Source organism: Channa argus, chromosome 18 (genome assembly GCF_033026475.1).
Source record: "Channa argus isolate prfri chromosome 18, Channa argus male v1.0, whole genome shotgun sequence".
NCBI lineage: Eukaryota > Metazoa > Chordata > Actinopteri > Anabantiformes > Channidae > Channa > Channa argus.
Genome location: NC_090214.1, coordinates 191,896 through 213,099, shown reverse-complemented (window position 1 = coordinate 213,099; position 21,204 = coordinate 191,896). Strand labels below are relative to the sequence as shown.

Below are 21,204 nucleotides of genomic sequence, written 5' to 3'. Positions count from 1 at the left end.
CCTATCTAGGTATTTCAGTGACTTGACCACTCATCATCAGCCCTTATTGTTTTGACCTGTTTCCTTGCTTATTTGCAGACCTCCACCTCTCTAGGGTTTCCTCCACCTGCTTCTTGTTCTTGCTACAGATCACAATGTCATCTGCAAACAATCACCACAGAGATTTCTGTCTAAGCTCATCTAACAGAGAGATAATGGTACAGTCCACTATAGCTGGTTGTGATTTTATATCAGACACTTCTTCAGGCCACACAGTGTGAGAATGTGTTATATCACAGCCATAAACAAGATGAGAAGAGACAGTAACAGTCACTGCAGAGAGAATCACCCTGGACACAACCTGCTCCACTTCCTTCTCTTTGAAATCACTTGTTTGATACGAATCAAATTCACGTATTCACAAATACAAAGTGAATTCTTCAAAGCCTGTGTGCGTGTGCGCGCGCGCGCGTGCGGGGACCAGATAAAAACGTCTAACGTTTGTTATGAACCCAGCAGGAAGGGGGCGCTACAACAAATATTTGATGCCAACAAACTAAAACTGTAATAAGAAGAAGAAGAAGAAGAAGAAGAAGAAGAAGAAGAAGAAGAATAATACCGTGACTGTATCACGTGACACTACGCAGCGTGACATCAGCTGACTGCGGTTCATCGAGGAAGAAGTCAGATCTTTCTTCGACCTTGTTACTGCTAAATTTCTTCGGTTCTTGCTCCGGTTCGGCGCCGCTCTCCGCAGCTTCTTCGATCCGACATGGCGAGTCAGTCGCAGGGCATCCAGCAGCTGCTGCAGGCCGAGAAGAGGGCGGCCGAGAAGGTGACCGAAGCCCGCAAACGTGAGTAGGAGAGACGGCCTGTGAGCCAGCAGAGGCCCGTTAGCTGCTCGGTAGATTAGAACGGTCGAAATGTGTGTGTGTGTGTTTGTGTGTGTTTGTGTGTGTGTGTGTGTGTGTGTGTGTGTGTGTGTGTGTGTGTGTGTGTGTGTGTGTGTGTGTGTGTGTGTGTGTGTGTGTGTGTGTCAAAGCAAAACCTGTGAATTAGCGATTGTCTGCTTTTTCTGTCATGTAAACACTGACCTTCTCTCTTCGGATAGGTTCTGCTAAGGTGGCGTATGTTGGTGAAATGTGGTGTTTTCTGACGGAGCTTTGTGCTGATGTGCCGGGCGTCTGCGCCTGTTTACATCAGTAGTAAATCAAGGAAAGTCTCTACGTGTTCCTGTGACGTTAAATAAAGTGAAGATCGCCTTTAGAACAAGTGTCAAAAACATAAGTCTAAGAACACGAAAAATGATATTCATACGTCAGGAAGCAGTGGCAAACATTATGGCAGAAATTTGAATGGGGTTTGGCAGATCACTCAGGATTACTCTTCAGGATTTATGGCATATTGCTATTTTATACTGTAGTAAATGTCTCCATATTTTGTTGTAAACATATTTTTTGTGTTCCAAATAATGACCATTATCTGAAACATTGGTTTAGTTTAAATCGTGACGAACACTGCTGATGAAACTAGTGTTTATTCGTGAATTTAGTTCACTGTGTCATGTGATCACCTCATGTGATAGAGAGTCATAGAGAATGAATGGGGATCAGAAAGAGAGAAAGAGCTTGGTGAATGTATCTTTAATAAACCTGAAACAGATTGTTATTACTGTACACACAGGAGTGTGGACAAAATAATAGAAATGCATTCAGTGAAACTCCCTCTTTTGGTCTGTGTTGTGGATGTCTCTCTCGCCCTCTGTCTTGCCTTTTCACTTGACCTTCATTGTGATGTTTAGCATATTTACACCAAACACTTTGTTTTTGCTGATCTGCTGGTGTCACAACGATGCAGCCGAGACGTTTACTGTCACATCTAGCACATCTGATGGTGATGCTAAGTAAAGTAAATCCTTAACATCTCTAAAGTGCAGTTGACAATATTGAGAACATAGAAATCACATGAACACGTTGCTGCAGGAAACTGGGACTGTGATCAATAACATGTTGCACGCTGCTTCACCTCATCTGACACTGCTTTACTTTGTGTTTCTGATGTTTATGTGTAGCTTCTCTGAGGGTAGGTTGGAAAGTCAGTTCACTTTAACAGAAGTTACAACTCCCACGGTTTCTTATCTCTCACAAACCTTTTTATTCTAGTATTTAAATTTTCTGCAATTATGGAGACAGGAGATAAAGGTAGGAATGAATGTAGTGAATTTCTCCGGTGAGAATTAATGAGAACTTGACCAAGAAGGATCTACAAACTGTAAGAATGCACTGAAGTCAGTGGTGGTTGTGTGAAGAATAAATAAGGTTCTGAGGTGGAAAAACCTAGTTTTTGTCATGTGCCCTCTACTACCATGATCCCAGCAGCAGCTGTGTAAATGGAAAGTGGGGTGTTCTGCTGCTGCAGTTCAGAAGAAGTTAGACAAACTAAAAACCAGGATCTCTCTGAATGTGACTGTGTCCTGTGTCCCGACACCAGGCAAAAACCGTCGTCTGAAGCAGGCTAAGGAAGAAGCCCAGGCTGAGATTGAACAGTATCGTCTACAGCGAGAGAAGGAGTTTAAGACCAAAGAGGCTGCCGTATGTTCTTTCATTAAATACTACATTTTCTCTTACTCATTAATTTATTAGAAGTTTGTCATGTTTTGGTCATTTATTGTTTTTTTTTATACATTTCTCCTCACAATTCATATTTTTAAAATATGTTTTATAAGAAAATGTTTATTTTCCTTATTGCTTTCTTTGTTAAAGATGCTAATAATGATATGTTCTACTATTAGAGGTCATTTATTGAATATTTGAGTTATATATATATATATATATATATATATATATATATATATATATTATGTTTGCCATTTTCTCATTTGACATCACATATCTTTGTTGACCCCCCTCCCAGGCCCTTGGTTCCCATGGTAACAGCGCAGTGGAGGTGGACCGTGACACAGCTGAGCGAATGGGGCTAATCCAGGCTAGTTACCGCAGTAACAAAGAGGCGGTGCTAAGTGAGCTGCTGCGGTGCGTCTGCGACATTCAGCCGGAGTTTCATGCTAACTACCGTGTGGCCGGCTAGAGTGGGTGGGAGCACTAATTGCTGGGGTCGGAGTGAAGACCAGCAAAGGTGGGGCAAACTGAGGATACGTGGACGTTGGCAACATTAGCTTTGTTAGCTTTGATCACAGCCAAAACTTTTTAGTTAAGTGTTTTGACTCAAAGTAGCAAAACTTTTACTTGGAAAGTTCCTTTTCTCATTTTTTTCCCGCTCTGAAGAAATAAATGTCAGTACTGTGTTGATCTTTACAAAATATTTATATCTTTCAATAAATTTTGTTTTATTGTGTTGTAACAAAATAAAAGTCTGTCAGATGAGCTGTCCTCCAATCAGAAGTCAGTATTCATCTCTGTTCTGTAAATTGATTGGTTGCTGTTAATGGAAAAATACTTTTATTGTTATCATGTTATTTCCTGTAAGTGTTTGAATTGATGATGAAAAAATTGAATATTAAAGTGCGTGTTAATTGGCTGAAGCCATGCTAAGCTGTGTTGTGACTGACTGAAATTAAAGGCGTTAAACCTTCGGGGCTCTGAAAGAGTTTTAAGGGGGATCTTGAAGAGGAAAATGATAACATGGTGATGTTGCCTTTACTCTGAGTACCTTGAATAGGTTCCTGGAATTGTTGAGTCCCAGAAAAGGTTAGTGTGGGTTACTGATGTAACGGAACCAAGGAGAATATACCTCTTGGCTAGTCAGCAAACCTTCCCTGCTCTTCTCACTTCACATTGTGTTTGTTTTGATGACTCGTATCTATTCCTGCGCTGCCGTTTATTGTCTGATAGAACAACATATATACTGGTCAATTCAGGTGGCTCGCTTCAGGAACACAGTGCACTACAAGAGAATAAGTTACATTAGCACATTAGTAATTCCCTCATTATACTGTATCTTCCATTTAGCACTTCCACAATGTACCATAACTACTTTTAGCCTTTCTTGGTGGTATTTCCACTTAATGCACTGTGGTTCTCAGACATGAGAAGTCGCGAAGGTGCCCCTGAGTTAACTATGGCAGTCAAACCATGGAGCTATATCACTCATGATAACTACAGCAGGTGGAATCACATGCTTCACGAACACTGTTACATTAAGTATGTTCTAAAAGTCCTGGAACATACAGAAGCACCCTGCATTAAAAAAGAGAGGTTATTAGACTTACACCACAGACCTTTTTTTTCATAACAGATCTGAAACAGTTCCTGTAACAAAAATACCGCAAGCCAACAAAATAATTTCAGCTAACCGTGTAGGAAACCAAGGGAAGAATCTACAGAACTGAGTTTATTATGTTTCTCTGAGGGTCACAGACAGTATTCCTGCACTCTGTAAAAAAAGACCATGAGATGAAATAATAAATCTTTAATGTGTCTAAAACCTGTAACGCCTCTGTACATAGTGTATGAAATGTTGCTGTGTAACTGCAGACTGCTCAGAGTGATCATGCTGACCCAGGTCCTCCATCACATTAGTAAGACCACCAGTTTAATGTTGTGGCTGATTGGAGCAGAGAATCTTGAGAAGTGGGTTATTTTACAAGCAGGTTGACATGGATGTCCTGATGACAAGAGAGAAAGATTTATCCTGATGAGGGCATATTGCCTGTTCCTTTTCAGAGGATAAGCTGATTACAAAGAGAAGACAACCCTGCAAATTTGAAATCGCAATTTCAACACCCTTAGTTAACACCTAAGTTAACACTTTCACAGTGTTTATATGGGAAGCACTGAAAAAGGTAACTTACACTTTTGAAAGTTTGAATTATAAAAACCATGGAAGTGTTACTTAGCCAGTATAAAATTTAAACACTACAATGTTTGGGAAGAACACTAAATTGTTGTTATAGTCCAGCTATTTCAGACACTCATGGAGTAAATTTTTAAAATGGCAGGTGATAAACTACAGTAGTGTAGATTATGCTACTGAGAACCACGACACCGTCCACATTCAGGATTAAAATATACACTATGTCAGTGTAACTATCCTACCATCATGTACAATAATCATTCCAAAAAGTACTGCAATGAAAAAAGTATTTTTCGTTTAGCAAAGGCTTCACATTAATTTCTACAATGTTGAGCAGTCATAACCGCTATTTAATGACAACACTGACACTATGCACTTAATCAAGAAAATGTAAAGTATGAAAATGCTCTGCAAATGTAGCAAAACAAACACATAATTTCACAGAAAGATGCAAACAATCTTACCAAACACTGGCATCTTGTGTACAAAATCTGGGCAAACAACAAGGCTATTCAATGCCATTATGTTTAACCCAAGTTGTGACACTTATTTCACTTGACACTTGAAATCACATCATCCTTTTCAACATCAGATAGTATTTTTGATTTGACAGGCTCAGACTCAACACCAATGACAGTCATTGATTCCCAATGGTAGCAACAGCTATTTGGTGTTTTCTTTGCAAGCATACCTTTTTGGTTTTGTCTTTTGTTATTCCTGCTTGTTTGGTCCTGGTTTTGTGTTTGGTTATTTATTTTCCCCCTTTGGTCAGTCTGCAATTATCCTAATCCTAACTAGTCCTAATTAATAAATTCAGTACATTATGGTAGTGTGACACTACCAGCAGCGGGTTTGAATCCCACCGCACCAGGTGTGGCCCCGCCCAGCCACCTTGGTGCTGGTCCCGAGCCCAGATAAAATGGGAGGGTTGCGGCAGGAAGGGAATCCAGTGTAAAATTATTATTATTGTTATTGTTATTATTATTATAAAAACACACACCAAATCAATGTGCAGAACAAGTTTTCCTGTATGACCCCTCAAGGGATAAGCCGAAACACGTTGATCTTAAAATGTACTCTACACCTCATTATAAATTCACCCCTCAAGTCTTAACCTCGTGTACTGTAAAAATGTTAACTATCTGCCACCTTCTACTGTCCCATAGTTTCCCAGTTTCATCGTATTCATCAAGCAACATTGTCCCCTGGGTTTTGTCTGAATGCATTTGTTTTATTAGCTAAAAAAAAAAAAACAGAAGTTTGTTTTAATCTTATTGTTAAATAGCAATAATTCTACTGCTACATTCTACTGCTTGGATCTAAGAAGAAAGTGACAACGCTGCTCTAACAATGTATAATTAGACATTAATTATAAACATCTCTGGCAGAAGAACTCAAGACCTCCTCATCACATTTACTTCTCTTGGACTGTCTTGGTTTTTCACTGTCACTGCTACTGATAGACCTAGAGAGGGAACTCCCACTGGATGAGAAATGTGGTGTGAAGGAAGGTGACTGAGATGGACCTGAATCAGACTGAAAGATCAACAGATATGATTAGCAATTTTCCTTCTAAGCAACATAGCTGGAATACTGAGCTAACCCCTGCTTTAATTTATGGATTAAAGTATTTGTTTCTTTTCCTTACAAATATGCCAGAAACAAAAAAAAAAAAAAACAAGCTCGCTTATAAAGAAATCAATTCTCACTTCTCACCTTCTTTTACATTTTCATATTATTTAATACACTAATATTAAAATGACATGTACAATATTGAATTGAATGCAGTGGATGCATCTAAAATGGGCACTGCTGCTGTAAAACAATATATTTTTTAATTTACCCTTTTCATCTGGGTGTAACCCCAATTACGGTACATATTATTTTTATAATTAGTTATGTTTCTGTACTGATATTAAATGGTAAATGGTCTGCACTTTTATATAGCACTTTTCTACATAATGGTACTCTAAACACTTTACACTGCTTCTTATTCACTCATTCCATCACTTTTGAGAGGTCTGTGTTGCTTGAGAACATAGTTTTCATTCCTCCCCAGGCTACGTGCAGGTAAACACTGCTGGTGTAACTGTGACCTCATCCTTATATAGTTGCCCCTAAAATTATTTAATTGCCGTTGAAAATGAGGTATTTTGGCATATGTACGAATTTTGTGGCAATGAACAAATGAAACAAGAGCCATTTAAAAAGCTCAAAACAACTAATGTTACAAGTGGTTTCTCAAAAATCAACACAAAATGCAACTTTTAGTGAGTCTCAGAATTATTTCTCCACCTCATGACAAGTGTCTTTTACAGCACCCTTTGCGGTTATGACCTGCAGCATAAAGTAGGGTCAGCAATGATCTAACATGTCAGTCCTGTGATAGACTGCTCACTTGTCCAGGTGTATCCAGGTGTCAGCTGACTCTGCAAATATAACCACTAAACACAGTGGGTGCAGTTCTGCAGCCAGTAACAGTATAGCTTAGGTGAGCTCAGAGGAAAGGTCACTGTGGATGTTCAAGGTTTACTGTGTGCTAATCATCATGTTTCTGATGTGTACGTGCTGTGTGACATCAACTGCTGCGTTTATGTCACATTTACTGCTGATATCAACACGTAGTCCAATTCTGTGGATCTACAGTGTGTATGGTAATCACGCTAGATTTGATTCTCCTTAACCTCTGTCAGCTCTCATCACAGCTGTCACTGTGTGAATTGATAAGTTTCTCATGGAGCACATGGAAGGAAATGTTGCATGTGCATAATGTGCATGCGAGGTAGTCTGAACTGAAGATCAGGATGCAGTAGCTATAGTAACATGTTTGAGGTTAGGAATACATTATGGGAGTGAAGCTGTGAGCCTGAGGCCTCTGAATTATTCTTCTGTAAAACTCCAAATTAAGAAAACAAAAGAAAACAGTTGAACCTACAACAGTGAAGTTCAGAAAGTGTCATAAATAATTATTTTATACTGTTCCTTATTAATGAATTTGTATCTCTGTTTTCATAGGCTGTCAGAAAAGCCAAAAGTTGATTGGCTGTCTAAGAAAACATTCTAATTGGCTGTTAACCTCTCTCTCTCCAGTGCTTGATTGCCCCTCACTCACTCTTCTACAGTTACAGTTTTCTGGATTTTATAGAGTGAATGTTGCAGCACAGTTTAAATGAAGTATAAATGAAAAGTTATTTTACTCTTATAAGATCATCAGACAAAAACCTAAATAATAAACAAATTAACAGATTTTATCGAATTAAACTAAAAAACGCTAGATACTTTTTAATATACGTTACATTTCAGTTGTCAGGTCCATTTTATTTAATAAAACGTTTTTTGAACATTGTTTTAAAATATGTACATCACAGTATATGCGAGTACATTTCTCGAATTTTGTACTTTAGAGTTGGTAAATGCAATTTTATTGTACTTCCTTTACGGCTAATAATAATAAAATTTAATAAAATATTAACTTTAATTCACCGTGTTTATTCACCTGATTTATCACATGATTTACTTCAATACCGCTACGTGGCTACGACGAATCCCCGCCCCTTGTCTCAGAGCTCGCCTTTTGATTGATCTAAACTTGCTGAGCGTGTTGACGTCACAACGCTGGCTTACGGAAGTGGTGGCGGATGGAGCCGAGGCAGACGCTGGAGAGAAGTTTATGAGAAGAAAGACTTTCTTTTTTGTCCTCTTCTTACTTTGCATTGTTTTTACTTTATGTAATTTTTTTTTTCGCTTGCAGTTTTGGAGAGTAGACAGAGGATCAGACGAAAAATTGCCGGGACGTTTCCAGGTGGGATCACGCTGTGTTTGTGTGTCAGTGACCTCTGCTGCTGTGCATCAGAACGGTATACACTACTATACGGAACTTCATAGAGAAATTTTACAATTTACGTGTGATATTCTTCGAGATCGCCAGATAAGAACATCTCTTACAGTTTCACATCAGGAGGGCTTCTGTAAGAAATCCGGCTAGTCCATATCATTGTAAACATTTATCTTTTCTGGCATCTCCGTCTTTTCTATTTGAACAAGTAGAGTATTTTTAAATGAGATCTGGTTGGAAATTAGTTATGCATGTTTTCCAACGCCGTGCTCGCCAATTCACACGGTAGCGCATAAAGTCCCAATTCAACGTCTGCCGCAAGCAAGCGCGTGCTGACACATAAAGTTGGCAGGTTTTCATGGAGTCTCGTTTAGTAACTAACCGTTGTGAAGCCATAGACTTACTGACCTCAGATCAGCCACATCAGTCTTTCTTCAGATTGCCTGGTTCATTTAGTAAATGTTAAGTCATTGCAGTGTCTACTGCTCTGAAAGGTCCTGGATAATAAAGCTTTGCGTTATTAAATAATAGAAAATGTGCACAACTAGTGAGAAATGCTAGTTGTAATTTTAAAAGTCCTGTCTTCAAACAGAAAATCTGTTTCAGAAATTTATGAGCAAATAAACATTGTGTTTTGTAGCTAAAACCAACAAAACCTTGACAATTGTGGTTGAAAAATCACTTACAGTGTCATTATTAAAATTGTTTTCATCTGTTAAAGAAATACAGCTCGTTTATATTTTTATATACATTGGTGACTAAGAACAGGAAAATCTATGTATTTTTCATTGAGCAAAATTATTAATTTCATTATTGAAATAAATAGTTTCACCTTAATTTTATGTCAGAGAAATCCATGCAGCTTTGGCTCAACTTTACCAGTGATTTAAGGTGATTTTTACCAGGGAACAATGAGTATAATAAATACATATTTAAAGTGCACATTTTACAATAATCAGAGCAAGACTTGACAGGGTTATTATTCCTAATTTTGAGTTTAAAGCAATAGTGTTTGACCTTTACTCTCAGTGATTATTTAAACTGATCAGTCAGCAGGTTAATCAATAATGAAACAATCTGTAGCTGGAAGAGAAGAGACAGGAAATCAAGACGATGAGAGAGAGCAAAGGGAAAGAATAAAGATGTGTCCATCTTGTTTTACTGGCCCTGATCAGAGTCCAGTAACACTGAGTATCTGCAGATCCAAATCTGATCCTTATATCACTCACAGTAACTGTACAGTAATTCATTCAGTGAAATATCAGCTTTTTCGAGGACCAAGAAGCGAGCCCTGCACACACTTGTAGAAAGGCTATGGGAGTTACAACGTTGAGGGTTCATCCAGATAAGTAAGGCCAAAGCCAGAGTAATGCTGATCCAGAGATCCCAAAAATAGAGAGTGCAGATAGGAGGATCTGGTGGATCTTGAAGCCAGGCTGACATGGGGCAACTGTAGCGCAGGAAGGTAGAGCGGTTGTCCACCAATCTCACCGTTGTTGATTCAATCCCCGGCCCCTCCAGTCACATGTCGAAGTGTCCTTGAGCAAGACACTGAACCCCAACTTAGTTGCTCCCGGTGAGTGTTGGCCAGCTGCATAGCAGCTCCCCCATCGGTGTATGAATGTGTGTGTGATTGTGAGTTTGAATGGGTGAATAAGAATCAATGTAAAGTGCTTTGAGTGCCAATAGGTAGAAAAGCGCTATATAAGTGCAGACCACTTACCATTACCATTTGACATCAAGGAGCTTGTTCTGATAAGGAAAATCTGTGATTTGATTGAAGTGTGTTCATTTAAGGGTCTAGGCCAGTAATAAAAGAATAGAGACGGTTCTGTAATTTTTGTGGGCATGTTTAAATGATATGCCTGTTATGAGAGATTTACAGTGCATTGCAAAAGTATTCATACCCCTTGAAATGTTCCACTTCTTTTCACGTTACAACCACAAACGTAAATGGATTTTATTGGGATTTTATGTGATAGACCCAAAAAAAAATGGAACATAATTGTAAAGGGAATGGAAAATGATATGAATGGTTTTCATATTTTTTTACAAATAAATATCTAAAAAGTGTTGCAATGCATTTGTATTCAGCCACCTTTACTCTGAAACCACTAACTAAAATCCAGTGGAACCAATTCTCTTCAGAAGTCACCTAATTAGTAAATAGAATCCACCTGTGTTTAATTTAATCTCAGTATAAAAACACTTCTTCTGTGAAGCCCTCAGAGGTTTGTTAGAGAACATTAGTGAACAAAACCCATCATGAAGTCCAAGGAACACACCAGACAGGTCAGGGATAAAGTAGTGGAGAAGCTTAAACGAGGATTAAGATATTAAAAAAAAAATCTCGAACTCTGAACATCTCATGGAGCAATGTAAAATCTATAATCTGAAAATGGAAATAGTGTGGCACAACTGCAAACCTAAAACTTGGCCGTCCACCTAAACTGACAGGCCAGGCAAGGAGAACATTAATCAGAGAAGTAGCCAAGAGGCCCATGGTAACTCTGGAGGAGCTGCAGAGATCCACAGCTCAGATGGGAGAATTTGTCCACAAGACAACGATTAGTCGTGCACTCCACAAATCTGTAGTTTATAGAAGAATGGTAAGAAGAAAGTCATTGTTGAAAGAAAGACATAAGAAGTCCTCACAAACCATGTGGGGGACAAAGCAAACATGTGGAAGAATGTGCTCTGGTCAGATGAGACCACAAAAAGAAAATTTTGGCCTAAATGCAAAACACTGTGTGTGGCTGAAACCTAACACTGCACATCACCCTGAACACACCATCCCCACTGGGAAACTTGTTGGCAGCATGATGTTCAGTTTTTAGTTTTAGTGGCATTTTTGATATTAATAAGTTAAATGTTTAAGCAAAGGGCTCATCCTCCACGCCACTTTGTTGTGAGTAACTTCCCACAAATACTGTATTCATGACTTCTTTGAAGTGTGGCCACACTTCAGGGTGCTATGCCATGTTTCCTGAGTTATAATTTTCACTGAATTATTAAGCTTTCATATACTTCAACTTGCTGTGTATGATTTCAGAGCAAAAGTTAATTAAAGGTTCAGTAAGGCGCTTCTTTCTCTGCAGAGTTTTACGAATCAAGGTATCATGGTTACACTTGTTGAGCACCATCTGCTCCAAAGAAGAGTGCTCTGGATTTAAACCTGTCACTGTTCTCTGATTACCAGACTGGGATCAACTTTCACACATTGTGCTCATCCATACATGCATGTCTTAAGTTTTTAATGTGGGCTCAAACAAACTTTGCCCATAGATTGAGACGCCAGTCTGAGCCCATTTTAAAACCTGAAGACGTGCACGTATGAGCATCATGTGTGGGAAGCTCTACTATGAACAGAAACTACTGTTTACTGAACAACAGGCGACAATTCTGATGCTAACTAATTCGACGGGAAATGACTGTTGCTGTTGGTGACCATTGACCTTTTCGTTAACACTAACAAGACTGATCTAATTGGCTGATGGCAGACATGAGCTTGGGGTGCAGTGATTGGCTGCCTCTATTGCCTGTAGCCTCAGGGCCTGTGAGCCAATCAGATTACAGCAGGGTATCTGCTCTGTGATGTCAGAGCGTTACTGTGGTTAAGGCTGTGGGATGGGCTGATTGGCTGTTGTGTTCAGTCTGTCTCTCTCTCTGTATGAACAAGTCAGCATCAAATTGAACGAAAAGGTAAGAGTCTCTTGACCAGTTTGTTGTTGTTTTTTTATTTAAATAATTAGCAATTTTCTTTTTTTTTTGAATTTGACTAATCCTGATATAAAAGGTGCAAGTTTATTTGTTACAGCTGTGCAGGAATGTTGTGTCAACAGATGAAAATGACTTTTTTTGCTGATTGGCTGCTTAATTTTTCTGCTATAGTGTAACATTAATCCTGCAGCAACATCTGGCACAGCCTTTTCTGTAATCTTTCTTCAAAATACTGAATGTGTTGAGCCCTTAGGAGAGATTCTATTTCTTTGGTCAGTGTGAATGTTGAGATCTATTAAGTCCAGCTGTGATGTGAGTCTAACAAAGCTTTGCTCAAAATAACACTTTGATTTAGTTTGGATGCTTCCCACTATTACAATGTTCTGCTGAAAACTGGAGGCACAGGCATATTTCTAACAGGTGAACAGTGCCTCAAGTTGATTTACTGCAACAAGACTATGACAAGTTGATCAAATCCACCTGAGAGTCACCTGAACATGAGCTTCGGTAGTAAAACACTGTTGAAAATGTTTTTCATCCTACACTGCTTAGTAACTATGTCATAAGCTTAAGGGGAACTGTAGTGGAAAATGAGACTGATATCATCTGCCTGACTGAGACCTGGCATAAACCCGAGGCCTACTCAGTTTTGAATGAGTCCTGCCCCCCTGGATATACCTACCTTGAAAAAGCTCGCACCACTGGCCGCGGTGGGGGTCTAGTCATAATCCACCGTGAAGACCTGAAACTTTCACCCCTCCCTCTTCCTAAACTGTCTACCTTTGAATGTTTCGCAATTAAATGTAAACATCCACTCTCTACAGTAATACTTCTTATTTACCAGCCACCAAAGCAACACCCGGGTTTCATCACAGAAATGCACGAACTCCTTTCAACCTTCTGCACAGCATCACCCAACATGCTGATACTCGGAGATCTGAACATCCATGTGGACACACCGTCAAACCATTCTGCTGCTGAGTTCTTAGAACTGCTGGACTGCCTAAACCTGAAGCAGAAAGTTGAGGTCCCCACCCATAGTAAAGGCCACATCCTTGACTTAGTCATTACTGACTCTGTCCCCATTTCTAACCTCCAAGTATACGACCTGGGTGTCTCGGACCACAAAATAATTTCAATGGACTTCCCCCCATATACACTGTCTCCAAACCCACAGCGTTGTATCCAGTTCAGGAATCTGAGAAAGATAAATCTCTCTCACCTAAATACTGACATCAAAAATCTCTCCATTGTCCAGGAACTCCCCTCAGTCACAGACCTAGTGGACTACTATAACAACCACCTCCAGAATATCCTTGAGGCCCATGCTCCTCTTAGATCACGTGTGGTCACTTTTTAAAAATCTGCACCGTGGTTTACAAGGGAGCTCCGACAGATGAAAACAGCTGGGCGGGCCCTTGAACGTCGCTTTATCTCAACCAACTTAACTATCCATAAAATTGCCTACCGGGATCATCAAAAAAACTACTCCAAAGCACTTGCCACTGCCAGATCACAATATTACTCAATAACAGCCCCGGGAACTCAAAACAACTCTTTTCCATAATAAATCATCTACTCAAACCCCAATCCCACACTGGCAGCAACCACACAGAGGAACAGTGCAACAGTTTCATTGCACATTTTACCACTAAGGTTGAAACTATCCGCTCCTCACTGTCAGTCGTAAACCCCAAACCCCCTGACCTCCCCACTTCAAGGCCAGAAGGCTGTCTGTCTAAGTTTTCGGCTACTACTGTGAAAGAAGTTGAAGTTATCATACAGAGGATGAAACCCTCAACGTGCATCCTGGACCCTCTCCCCACTCCCTTGGTAAAAACTAATGTCTCAAACATTAGCCAACTCATCACCAGCATCATTAATTACTCTGTCCAGAGTGGCACAGTCCCAACATCACTGAAAACCGCAATAATTACACCGCGTCTAAATAAACCCTCCCTGGATCCTGAAGTCATGGCAAACTATCGTCCAATCTCCAATCTTCCATTCCTATCAAAGGTCTTGGAAAAAGCGGTCTTAGCCCAGCTCCAGGATCACCTCAAAAGACACAATCTGTTTGAAACATTTCAATCCGGTTTCCGCCCCTCCCATAGCACAGAGACAGCCCTGGTCAGGGTCACTAACGACCTCCTAATGGCTGCTGACCAGGGCTTCCCATCTCTTCTCATTCTTCTGGACCTCACTGCCGCTTTTGATACAGTTTACCACAAAATTCTCCTCCATCGTCTGCAGTATACTGTTGGTCTTTCTGGTACTGCTTTAGGGTGGTTCAGTTCCTATCTCACAAATAGAGCTGAGTGTGTGGCCCTAGGGGATGCCAAATCTCAGTTACACTTGGTCACCTGTGGGGTGCCACAGGGGTCGGTTCTTGGGCCGACCCTTTTCAACATCGACATGCTCCCACTGGGCCACGTCATTGGCAAGCATGGAGTCTCCTTCCACTGCTATGCTGATGATACTCAGCTCTACGTGAGACTGAGCCCAGCCCCACTGACCCTTCCGTCAACTCTCCCCTGTTGTCTGGAGTACATTAAGGCATGGATGACAGAGAACTTCCTTCAGCTAAACAGTATCAAAACCGAAGCCCTTCTAGTTGGCACCACTCATCAGCTTCATTCCTCACCCATTAATTGTATCTCCTTTTCTGGTCACACCATTACCCTCTCCAACTCTGTTAGCAACCTGGGGGTCAAGTTCGACCCCCACCTGTCATTCAAGACACATGTCCAACACCTCTGCATAATTGCATTTTTTCATCTGAGAAACATAGCCAAACTCCGCCCCTTTCTGTCCCTCTGTGACGCCAAAAGGGTGGTCCACGCTTTTGTCTCCTCCAGGCTGGACTACTGCAATGCACTTCTCATTGGAATCTACGGCAGGAGCCTTCAAAAGCTCCAATATGTTCAAAACAGCGCCGCCAGGATCCTTTATGAGAGTGCGGAAACACCAACACATCACTCCTGTCCTCCGGAGACTTCACTGGCTTCCCATCCACCTTCGCATTGATTATAAAGTCTGTCTACTCACCCACCAGTGCATCCATGGAAATGCCCCACAGTATCTAAAGGAACTCCTCACACTGCAATCTACAACTACACACCTCCGTTCCACCAACACCTATCGCCTCTACCCCCCCAGACCCAAACTCCATACAATGGGGGACCGAGCTTTCTCAGCAGCTGCTCCACGGCTCTGGAACACTCTGCCTGAGAACCTGAGGGCACCACAGACTGTGGACTGTTTCAAAAAACAGTTAAAGCCTTTTTTGTTTAGAAAAGCATTTTAAAGTGATCATTTTAAAATGATCATTACTTTTTACTTTAATGCTGTGCTATTCTATGTTTTATATGTTTTTAGGCTTTATATGTTTTATGTTTTATTCCTGTTCTTAATCCGCTTGTGTAGCACTTTGAGATTTGTTAGCTAATGTAAAGTGCTTTATAAATAAAATGAATTATTATTATTATTATTAGTGCAGTAGCTGTAATTAAAACATAGAATTAACTAAAGCTTGTTTTGTTCCTGTGCACAGATGGACCACATCAACCACGGCAGCATGGAGATGGACCACACCCATCACCATCATCACACCACAGCCCCCCCCACAAGCAGTGGAAACGGAGGAGGTGGGCATGATGGGAATCATGGAGGACACATGGGAATGGTGAGGGCCAGTAAGCTGAGGCCTTAGATACACTTGTTGTTTAACAATGCATACAGTTAGATGTCAGGAGGTAGTTGTGAATAAGCTCGATTAGTTTTTCTCCAACATTTTCCAATACTATGTAAATTCAAAACTACTGCTAAGATTGTTACTACCCCAGTGATCAAACATGGGATTGCATCTCACATACTCGTAGTATTAATTTCTTAAAATTAACTTAGGTATGATATTTACAGGAACACATATTTAAAAGCAAGTATATCCAAGGGCTAACCTGTGATAGCGCTGTGATGAGCTAACATGCTAATTTGGTGGTTGCCTAGGCGATGACGTTTTACTTGGGCTATACCAATGTGGAGCTGCTGTTCAGCGGGCTGCTCATCAACTCACCTGGAGGTTGGTTTTTATTGTTAAGCTTATATTTCAGTTACTGTTGCTTTTAAAGTTGTGTATTTTGATTAAAATTTTTGCTTTACATTTAAAACATTAAATTCTTTCAGTTTGCATTTATTCAATTTGTTTTTGGACTTTTTTATGTTAGGGTCTTATGTGTGTGTTTTTGTAGTTGTTACAATTTGAGATCTATCACTTGAGTTTTACCTACTTTACCTGAGTATATTAAGATTTATTTATGTGTTTACAGTTTTGTTTTGATGTATTTAGTTTATTATATTAAGCTGTTGAATATTTGGAATTTATTTTTTAATTTAATATTTTGTTTTTTGACTAAATATTATTTTGCATTGACATTTTATTACCTTAGATTTTTTTACAATTTATAACTTATTCATTCATTTCATTAGTAATTATATATTTTACATTTCATGTCTGTGGTTTTGTCTAGACTCTAAATGTGTATTACACTATTGTGTGTATGTATGAAAACATTATAGATTGTTCTAGCTGTTAACATAATGTTTCGGATTTTCTTAGTTTTAAAATTGATATTTATAACTTAATGGGTGGCTGTGGCTCAGTTATTCCATGAAGAACAATATAGCCGTTCCTTGTGGCACATTTCAAGTGTCCTTGGGCAAGACACTGAACCCTAAGTTGCCCTTTGTTTATGCTATTTGTAGTCTACTGTAATTAGCTTTAGGTAAGAACTGCGTTGAGGTCTTTTATTTTAATTTTTAGTGTTTGATGTTTTTTTTTAACACTAGTTAATAGTTAAAAAAAAGTCCACCTTAAAATTTAAATTTTAATTTCAGTTTTATTAATTCTGTGTAACAACATTGACCGTGTCCCCTCATCCTTCTGTCTGATCAGAGATGGTTGGGGCCTGTATTGGTGTTTTCCTATTGGCTGTTCTGTACGAGGGTTTAAAGATCGGCCGTGAAGTGTTGATGCGTCGCAGCCAGGTGAACGTCCGCTACAATTCCATGCCACTGCCCGGGGCTGATGGGACAGTATTAATGGAGACGCACAAGACGGTCGGGTAGGTCACTAATACTATAATCAATAATCCATCAGGAAAATGTTTTCTTTTGCTGCTGGTAAACAAACTTCCTCACCCCCACCCATCCACAGGCAACGGATGCTGAGCCCAGCCCACTTCTTGCAGACGATGCTGCACGTTGTCCAGGTGGTCGTCAGCTATTTCCTGATGCTCGTCTTTATGACCTACAATGGATACCTCTGCATTGCTGTGGCAGCTGGTGCTGGCACTGGTTACTTCCTGTTCAGCTGGAGGAAGGCGGTGGTCGTTGACATCACTGAACACTGCCACTAGCCAGATATGTTCACTGTGTGTTAGCATGCTACCCAAAGTGTTAATTGAACTACAAATCAGCAGCAAATTCAATTAGCACAAAAACACTAAATTACAAAGGTTATTCTGTAACTATGGAAACACCATAACAGGCGTTAGTGTGCATACTAACTAGCAAAGTTACCAATTTAGCGCTTACGTTTTTGTTATTTTTAAAACTCCTGCTGAGAAACGAGCTGGCCAATCCGAGCTCGATTCACCTGAGAAGTTGCGGATTGGCCAAATCAAGTCTTTTAATTTTTAGTGCCATTATAACTTGAGGGGTAGTTCTAGCTGCTGCTACCTAAAACATACCAATGTTTTCTTAACATTGTTAGTAGTTAGTTTGAGCAGAGCCACCAATCATAAGTCAGTGTTTAAGCAATTTCACTTTAATTAGAATAATATTAGTGTTTTATAAAAGTTTAGGTAACTTTGCTTTAACTGAAATTATAACATTTTCTGTTTTTGTTTGAGAGCTTAATTTAACAAAGTAATTTACATGAATCCATCTATTAATGACTTCAATTATAAAGATTATCACACATTACTGTAAAGTAATTATTTGACATTTTATTTAAAACTATTAACTTTTCATTTAAGACTTTTAATGAAAATGAAAAAAAAAAATTTATTTGTTTTGTTTACATAACATTTTTACTTTTTTTTCCCTTTTAACTATTTTAAGTAAACCTTGATATACTTTCCAGCTAAATAACATTATGGTTAACATACCTAATTCTACAAGTATTTAAAGTCTTCAGAAACATTGGCTTTTTTTCTCTTTTTTTTATAGTTTTATTTACACAAAATAGCCATTTACATGTTTTTTTCTGTTTGAGACAATCAGATACATTTAACTTCTCACAAAACTTCTCATTCAGGGTATCAACATCATGAAACTGCTTCTCAAATTTATCATCCAGTTTATAATTAGTGATAAATATAAATAGTTTTTTAAAGTTAGTTTTTCCTGGGCCACCTTTGGCCTTAAACCCGTTGCCTTAATGTGGTCGACGAGTGTAAACTACTGACTGTGGGGGCCAATGTTTGTCTGCTGCTATTCAACAAACAAAACTCTGCCGCCAACAGTGAAGCTCTGCTAGTTTCAACATAAACACTTTTGTCTTTTGGTATTTCAGAATAAACTCATAATTAATGGAATAAAAGGTTATTAAGAGCAGCAAAATAAAACACATAGTTTCTAGTAAATGGATTTTATTGATTCACAAGAAAACCTAATTCAGATGAAGGAGGACCAATGACATGTCAGGAACAGTTACTGGATTTAGAACAAAATGTTTAAATGAAAGCATAGCTACACTCTGAGTCCAAAATTAGATGGACAAAGTTGTGGTCACATGTGGTGTAGATCATGTCTCCACAAACTGTTGGCCATTTTTTGCATTATTGATTTGGTAGCCACATACGTTTAGTCAGGGACAAAAGTATGGGGACAGCATGTCTACATACTTATAACCACATCGATAAACAACAAATAGTATTTTAAAGTGGGTCACATACCAAGTGTTTTTACTTTTAACCATGTGGTGTAGTCTGATCAAGTAGCAACATGTAGTTTAATAATCGTCCGCTTGTTTTTGACTATGCTGTGTATTTTGATTAAATATTTCCACATGCTTTTGGTCCTGTGTAGTCAGACTATGTGTGAATCATCTGTTGTTAAAATAAAATAGTTTTATCTGGATGTATCTGAAAATGTTTTAACTTTCACAAATGCTGGAATCAATAAAGTTCATGAAGAAAGTCATTGCTTAGTTTGTTGATGGAAATATTAAATAAATGTTGATATTGTGGCTCAAAATTCTTCAGGTTTACCACAAACATTTCTGGCAAATGAACAATGATTTTGTATTGATTCACCTGTTTTACTGACAGGCCTTTCCTCACAAGGGACCCATGCTGCTAATGGAAACATGCACAAAGATCTGTGTCCTTCCGTTATCTCAACCATTTCTACTGTTAAAGGGCCTTCAGACACAATTTGTCAATGGCACTGATGCACTCTGAAACCCTTTATGTGCGATGGGTTCCACCACACCACAGAGGTTTGTCATAACGCCAAGCAAACCACGTGCACGGTGCAGTGTGCCACTTGGCAATCTTGCTTGTGCAGTTCAAAGTTAAATATGGTTGAACTTTGATCACTGTGTGCTAAGACGAAAACCAGAAGGGCCAGTAGAAATGAAGCATTCGTCCATGATCCAGTGAGACAAGGAAGTCTAAATTGAGCTATCAAGATTATGGAGAGATGACATAGGCCAATCTAAAGTTAGCATCATCTGGTTACCTTGACAAAAAGGTAAACACAATCACTAGAAATAAAGTTATTGTTAGGTTATAAACAGACTATGCCAAATTACAAATTTCTAGTTTGTAAATTTGATTTAGCGCAATGACCTCTACCTTTTTTATTTAGCAACTTGTTAGCAACCCCTTTTTTAAAAAACATTTTAAAAAAAAGATTGAAAATAGCACAAGTATTTATTGATGACTTTTGTAAAATGTGAACATCACTTTGTGTTACCAACAGACTTTATTTTAGACCAATCATTAAACCAAAAACCTTAAAAAAAAACAGCCCACAGACTTTGGGACAAGGGAGCCAGACATACGAAAATGCCGAATGATTTCTGGGTATAGACCTCATTCCCACAGATAAAATAGACGTAGATGCCACGTTAGCTGCTTTGGGTCATTGCTGCGATACATGCTGCTGCTATACCGGGGAGGTCACATCTGGCTTGTCGACATATACAGTACAAGTAAACGTTGGGCTCAGGTTTTCTTGCCATATTCGATTACATTTGTAAAATTATTTTAGAGAATTGTTTATTAAAGACCTGCTGATCAAACTGTAGTACAAAAACATTTTGTCTACAGTTCCTGAGAATCTTGATAGACTTGCTGCTAGAAATTATTAGAGGTGTGTGTGTCAATGTTTGATATTTCAAAAATTTGAGCAACAAATGCATTGTTTGCATTTTATTCAATGTACACAGCTGTACTACAAACTAATATTTATTTTTCTTCCTTTAGAGCTGGGGGACTTCAAGTTCAGGCATAAAGCAAGAATATTAATATAAAGCAAGTGTCACAGAATATTTGTTAGTCATGGTACAAACCAGTCAGCAGAGGTCACAATGTGTTTTAATAGATAGTCCTGGTAGAATTATAACTGAAAAGGCAGAATGAAGGTCGCTGGTTAGCAGCGGTGCTTGACATTGAGAATGGTCCTGTTAGTCTAGTAAATAGTTATAACAGTGAATCCAAAACGAAATCTTATTGCACCAAATTACAGGTTTAAAAATTAATTGAAAATAAATTGCCCTACTGATTATATTTTAGGACGTGGAGACTTCAATTTAAGCCCGACAAAAGGTTGGATAGAAACTCAATACT

General features: G+C 38.9%; 2 protein-coding genes across 3 annotated transcripts; both read left to right on the top strand.

Annotated features, from left to right (window-relative positions):
• Positions 1–612: 612 nt before the first annotated feature.
• Positions 613–3,530, top strand: atp6v1g1 (ATPase H+ transporting V1 subunit G1). Its single transcript, XM_067484746.1, has 3 exons — positions 613–833; positions 2,470–2,570; positions 2,893–3,530. The coding sequence occupies exons 1-3, from the start codon at positions 752–754 to the stop codon at positions 3,064–3,066; spliced, it is 357 nt and encodes a 118-aa protein (XP_067340847.1). The 5' UTR covers positions 613–751; the 3' UTR covers positions 3,067–3,530.
• A 4,861-nt stretch (positions 3,531–8,391) lies between these two features.
• slc31a1 (solute carrier family 31 member 1) lies at positions 8,392–19,552 on the top strand. Of its 2 annotated transcripts, none has more exons than XM_067485186.1 (5): positions 8,392–8,648; positions 15,900–16,031; positions 16,355–16,427; positions 17,301–17,469; positions 17,562–19,552. In XM_067485186.1, the coding sequence occupies exons 2-5, from the start codon at positions 15,900–15,902 to the stop codon at positions 17,761–17,763; spliced, it is 576 nt and encodes a 191-aa protein (XP_067341287.1). In that variant the 5' UTR covers positions 8,392–8,648; the 3' UTR covers positions 17,764–19,552. The 2 variants fall into 2 exon arrangements, with proteins under 2 accessions (XP_067341287.1, XP_067341286.1); XM_067485185.1 differs by having other exon boundaries at positions 8,393–8,593.
• The last annotated feature ends 1,652 nt before the right edge of the window (positions 19,553–21,204 follow it).

Coding starts and splice junctions, on each gene's coding strand:
- atp6v1g1 (XM_067484746.1), top strand. CDS start 752: ATGGCGAGTCAGTCGCAGGGCATCCAGCAGCTGCTGCAGGCCGAGAAG. Junction 834..2,469: donor GGTGACCGAAGCCCGCAAAC/GTGAGTAGGAGA, acceptor TCCCGACACCAG/GCAAAAACCGTCGTCTGAAG. Junction 2,571..2,892: donor TTAAGACCAAAGAGGCTGCC/GTATGTTCTTTC, acceptor CCCCCCTCCCAG/GCCCTTGGTTCCCATGGTAA.
- slc31a1 (XM_067485185.1), top strand. CDS start 8,462: ATGAGAAGAAAGACTTTCTTTTTTGTCCTCTTCTTACTTTGCATTGTT. Junction 8,594..15,899: donor AATTGCCGGGACGTTTCCAG/GTGGGATCACGC, acceptor TCCTGTGCACAG/ATGGACCACATCAACCACGG. Junction 16,032..16,354: donor ATGGAGGACACATGGGAATG/GTGAGGGCCAGT, acceptor GTGGTTGCCTAG/GCGATGACGTTTTACTTGGG.